Raw genomic sequence first — 6,000 nt, 5'->3', positions numbered from 1 at the left:
CTAAAATACTTCCAGGTCCCTTACTGATCAACAAAATCTTTTCAGACACACCCAACATTTTCAGTATGCAACACAAGGACACAGGAAACACAAACACTTTTTAAAACAAGGGCATAACATTGGAACTATTTTCGTTGTGTGGCAGAACTATATTTCTGAAATGAAAGCATTCTACAAGGACGAAAGTGTAAATATTTTTAAGCAAGAACTGAAAGACTGGTAGCTGCTATAAAAGATGTTTAAAGGCTGTGGTTTGTCCCACAGGAGCTGAGAGACAGGATGTCTAAACTTTTGCACAGACCACATTTCCTCTTTTCCTCTGTGATAAATACTTAAAGCAAATATACACTAATTGTGAATAATATTTATAAAAATATACAGTGGTAGCAGCAGTGGTCTGTTCGTGACCTCAAGCTGAAGCAAACTTGGGTTCTGCAGCATGACAATGATCCAAAACACACCAGCAAGTCCACCTCTGAATGACTGAAGAAGAACAAAATGAGGACTTTGGAGTGGCCTAGTCAAAGTCCTGACCTGAATCCTATTGAGATGCTGTGGCATGACCTTAAAAAGGCAGTTCATGCTCGAAAACCCTCCAATGTGGCTGAATTACAACAATTCTGCAAAGATGAGTGGGCCAAAATTCCTCCACAGCGCTGTAAAAGACTCATTGCAAGTTATCGCAAACGCTTGATTGCAGTTGTTGCTGCTAAGGGTGGCCCAGCCAGTTATTAGGTTTAGGGGGCAATCACTTTTTCACACAGGGCCATGTAGGTTTGGATTTTGTATTCCCTTAATAATAACAACCTTCATTTAAAAACTGCATTTCTGTTTACTTGTGTTATCTTTGACTAATATTTCAATTTGTTTGATGATCTGAAATATTTAAGTGTGACAAACATGCAAAAAAATAAGAAATCAGGAAGGGGGCAAACACTTTTGTACACCACTGTATAATGTTAAAGTGTATTCTCTGTTTGTGTTTACAAGTCAAAGAATTTTGGCCAACAGTAGTTTTACATACCACTGCATCTTTTTGAGATATCGAGATATCTGACTTTTCTGTATTCACATGTAACTATTCTTTGACAAGTTATTAACATTTTCTGTAGCTTTTGTTTCGACTTAAATGCACTAAAATTTGAAAAGCAAAAGTTTTATTTCCAATGTCATTCTCCTACTTGGTTATAAGGCTCCACCTCAAAGCACCAATCACTGCTCAGAATGTACCTAGGATGACCAATCATGTTATGCTTCTTTACCATGTACCCTCCTTGCTCTGTGACTGAGGTTAAAGCTGAAAAGATCATAAAATGTTGCGCAGTCTTAAAGGAGCAGTGTGTACGATTTAGTGGCATCTAGCGGTGAAATTGCTGTCAACCAACTGTCGCAAAATTTATGATTTTATCAAAAACATTATGAATGCTACTGATATAAATGCCATCTCATTTTATATCTTGTTTGAACTTGGTGAAAAGCTGATTTTTACTATTAACTACAATGCTAGACAGCTAGCTCCTGTTAATTACACAGCTCATACTACTACTGTTTGTTAGCAATAATTTATGTTTTTATTAGTAACTCAAGTTACTGGGACTACCTCAGAGGTGACAGCAAAGAAAGCCAAATTTTTAATATGTAGGACCTTGAGATAAATGCAGATTTCTATTTAGCTAATTGCTAAACATTTTCATGATTTCATGCTAACTCTACCACGCTCTTAACTGGATTTGTGTCTGTGTATTACAGCAGACATATACAGTGATACCATACCTTAGCTTGAGCTTCAGTACAGGCAAAAAAGTATAAGTAAATTTGGGAGCAGAAAAGAAGCTCTTTTTTCCAATAAATTGCTTTCTGTAAAGCCTTAGCAGATAGAAATTATAATTTTAAACAAAACATTAGCTCTCAGTATTAGAAGGTTCTATCTGGAATTCACTTGATCTAGAAAACTCCATTTAAATACCTAAATAAAAAATCACAAACTGTTAACCTTGTCAGATAGAGTTTGTTCTAGAGTGTAAACATATACTGGAGGACTTTGACATTTGGTGAACAGAATCAGGAAGTCTGCTGTGTGGCTGCTGTCACCTTGTAAACTTTAAAAAGTAAAATGAGGAAACAGATCTACAGAGAGGTCAGGTTTATCACTGAACTGACATTTTTAACCAGTTATTATCTGTCAGGTTCAAGGGTGGCACAGGAAAGCAGCCTCCTGCGGCTTCCTGTTGGTCCCTGTGCTGGAGGTTCCTTTCGCACTGACGTCTTACCTGTACGGAGATCCACTGAGAGCCCAGCTCTTCATCCCTCTAAACATCCACTGTCTGCTGAAGAATGGCAGTGACAACCTGTTCGAAGGTATAGAAGGCGTCTTATTGAATGCTGTGTTTGTGTGTGTGATGAGTACAGTAGCTCGGTCACAACATCTGTCCGTTTTAATTCATCAAACAGGTTTTGAACCAGAGACGTACTGGGAGAGGATGCAGCTCTTTCAGGAGGCCATACTGTACAGGTTGGTTTGTGGTTTTCCTAATTTACAATAATCTGTGGAGTTCTATTTGTGCCTCAATCCTCAGGGCACAATAGGACATTTTGAGCACAGAAAAACATTTTTTGCAAGCACATAAATGATATTTTGTAGAGAAAGTATTATCACTCAAAGAATCATTTAATTTGAAAAAAATCTAGTTTGCTCTTATTCACATAAGTACACAATAACAGCCAATCAGAAAACAGGAGCAGGTCATTTCTGATTGGATGTTTTGTCTCCAATAAGATTGCTAATAGTATTATTGGTTATGAGGGCAGTAGGGAAGCACTGGGGGAATGGTAGGCACACCGCCACCACACATAAGTATTTTAAACAGTTTTGGTTACATTCCCAGTTTTATGAACCTTCATGAAATTCTATTTGTAAGTTGGTTTGTACTTTATTAGCTTGCAATCTAGCTGTCTTGGTAGGTAGGCAGCCATGGCATTATAAGCATTATGTATAGTTAACTTGTTATGTTAAAAAAATGGAACTTAACTGTGCCTCTAATTTTTTAAATATTTTTAAATTCCGTAGCGCCTGTAAGTGCCTGTAAAAATATGTGTAAACACTAGCTAGCTAGCATACTAATTACTGTTAAGCACCTTTATAGCATGCTTTTAAATATGTAGTACACTCTATTCATAAAAGTTATATCTTAGATATATTTAAATGTACAGGTACTGTTAAAGCTTAATTTTTTTAATGAACTACATTAATGGTTATATTGTGTTAGCCGTGTAGCTGGAATTATCAAGTTGGCCAACTAGCTCAAACTGAATATTTCTTTGGGTGATTATGCTTTCTCTATAAAATATGATTTATGTCCTTGCAAAAAAATCTTTTTCTGCGCTCAAAATCGCACGCTCAGGAATGAAGCACAAATATAACGCTCACTGTAATCCTTAAATTTAGGATTACAGTGAATTACAAATTATGTGTCCTGACTAAATATTTTGTCTGAATTACATAATGCAAAAAAATGTGTAAATGTTGTGCTCTTTCTACCAGATTCGGCTTCGTGCACGACAAGTATTCTGCTTCTGCTTTTAATTTCCCCTCTGAGAACAAGCCCCAGTACATCCACGTAACAGGTTTGTCACATCACAACGTAAAAACTGCCTGTCTGTTTTCCGGAAGCTGACGAACGTCAATCTGCTTCTCTTCTGTCAGGCACCGTGTTCCTGCAGCTGCCATACTCCAAGAGGAAGTACTCGAGCGGGCAGCAGCGCCGGCGCAGAAACTCCACCACCTCGAACAGCCAGGGGCCATTCGGCGGTGAGGAGCGGGTCGGGTACTACTGGGCCTACAACACCATGCTGACCAAGGCCTGGAGGACGGGCGTGCTGGGTGATGAGAGGCTCGCCGATCGCCTGCTCAGAGATTTCACCGACTTCTGCGTCAACAAGAACAACAGACTGCTCAACTTCTGGGACAGCTGCCAGGAGAAAATGAACGCCAGCGCTCCCTGACAGGATTAGAGACGACTGCAGGAAGACAAAATGTCGAAGAGGATAAACATGGAATGTGAAAAGATCGTGAAAACTATTTTTAATCTTTATTTATGCATCAACTCAGAGTTACACACTGTTCTGTTGCTGCTGTTCAGGGGCAAACAGTTGACTTTGACCGGCCTGCTGCAACGACTAAACCCCTCTAAGAATGAATCACTGATTGCTATGGATGTTCACCGTATTACGTGCTTGATTCTCTGGTTTGGATGATAGAAGATGAAATTTTAAATATCAAATTCATGCCTTAAGAGTTGAGATTCTGCTCCAATGTTGTGTTCTGTTATTTCTTTGTTTACACAATATAAATAATAAGACACCTATTCATTTGAAAGTTGTTTTTTTGTAGAACAAAGCAAACTGTCTGTTTGCTGTTAAGCACCACACAGTTTTAGACTTCCACTGGTTTCCATGTCACATCCACCTGATGCCCTCCAAGTGTTGAAGCTTTGTCTTGCATCCAATAAACCACTTCCTGTCATTTTCAGCCAGTAGAGTCACAGGCAGTGTCACGGGACATGACAGATCTGTAGCTGAATCATTTGGTTGGACAAGACAGATCTGAATAGACTTGAAAATCTCGAGTTTGTTTTCCTAGTGTCATTGATAATTTATTGCCAATCAAAACAATGTTACAGCTGTCTGTTGTTTTAACACAGGCAGGGTGTGTCCATTCATCTGTTATTCTCTGACCCTAAACACTGCAGTCAATTTACCCATTTACCTAATTAAATAAATAATCTAATAAATATTCATATGAAAACACTATAAGTCATAGGAAATAGATTTCCAAGCTGCAGATTCTATCTGATTAAATTAAACAATGTCTGCAAGAAAAAGCAACCCTTACTTACCTTTTGGATACTCAAATGTTGCTCATTTTTAGATGCTCACCTGGACCCTGTTTTTAAAAATAACAACAATCACATGGACCCCACGCTGAACTCTGCTGAGCCAGCTGATGTAATTTTGGGCTAAATGAATCTACCATAATGACTGTAAAAGAGGCAGTCATCAAAGGCCCGAAAGGCACTTCATGCACATCAAAAAACAGCAAAGTGTGACTTCTGCACTAAATGATAAACCATCATAATGTAACTTGGGGATCAATAGATATTGATTTTTTTTAAAAACCTAATCAGACTGGTTTTATAGGAAGCGGTTTTTGTTGTGCATTCATATTACAATCATTTCCTTTGCTTTAACAGTTTGTAGCATGACTCTGTTAAACACTAGTGAATTATTATAGATTCTGACCTAAACCATGACTGTGGAGCCAAACAATAGAGTTCATTCAGAAATGAACGAGGAGAAGCTTCCACTATGTTTAACTGTCAGAGGCCAGGTTGGAAAATCAGCACATTTGCATACTCTGATAAACTGTGTCCGCAAGAGAAACTGATTCAGTGATTGAGGTGGATTGAGTTGACGGCTGTGTGAAGGCAGCTCATTCCTTTGGTTAGTTTGTTACCTTAGCAGAGTAAAGTCTCTGTGAACAAAGTCTTAAAACAAGGCAGTTAGTGGGTATGTACACCCAAAACATTAAAAAACTTTTGAAAATCCTACATTATACAGTATACTACCATATTCTTTTTACGTGACCCATCATCAAAGGTCGCATACTGTATGTCGACAAGATGTGTATGGAGGATATTTTTGGTCATGATTCAAATTAAAAGTCCAAATAGAAAATTTAAAGAGATCAAATTCAAAAGATTGTTATTTTACTACACTCCTAGGAATAATCAGGCCATAATTAAACTTAAAAAGGAAATTGAAAAAGCAAGTTTAAAATGATCATTTAAAGTGTAAGAGGCTAACATTAGCGATTAGCTACATTAGCTGTTATTTGCTGGCATGCATGACTAAGCTTGTGTTGATATAATGATATAATGGCCACTTGCAAACAATAAACAGGCAGTGTCGAGTCACGTAGGGAGCAATATGCTCTGAGGAAAA

The 6,000-nt window shown here is 37.9% G+C and overlaps 1 protein-coding gene across 8 annotated transcripts in view; it reads left to right on the top strand.

Moving 5' to 3' along the window:
- depdc5 (DEP domain containing 5, GATOR1 subcomplex subunit) overlaps nt 1-4,364 on the top strand; it is a 44,024-nt gene extending 39,660 nt beyond the window's left edge. For all 8 annotated transcript variants that reach the window (XM_044218732.1, XM_044218733.1, XM_044218731.1 and 5 more), the window contains 4 exons: nt 2,187-2,358; nt 2,452-2,512; nt 3,542-3,624; nt 3,704-4,364. In XM_044218732.1, coding sequence (XP_044074667.1) covers nt 2,187-2,358; nt 2,452-2,512; nt 3,542-3,624; nt 3,704-4,002 — 615 coding nt within the window. In that variant the 3' untranslated portion in view covers nt 4,003-4,364. The remainder of the gene's footprint in view (nt 1-2,186; nt 2,359-2,451; nt 2,513-3,541; nt 3,625-3,703) is intronic.
- The last annotated feature ends 1,636 nt before the right edge of the window (nt 4,365-6,000 follow it).

This window comes from Siniperca chuatsi, linkage group LG13 (assembly GCF_020085105.1).
Source record: "Siniperca chuatsi isolate FFG_IHB_CAS linkage group LG13, ASM2008510v1, whole genome shotgun sequence".
In the NCBI taxonomy this organism is placed as follows: domain Eukaryota; kingdom Metazoa; phylum Chordata; class Actinopteri; order Centrarchiformes; family Sinipercidae; genus Siniperca; species Siniperca chuatsi.
The sequence above is the reverse complement of the archived record's forward strand: the minus strand, read 5'-3'. Positions and strand labels throughout refer to the sequence as shown.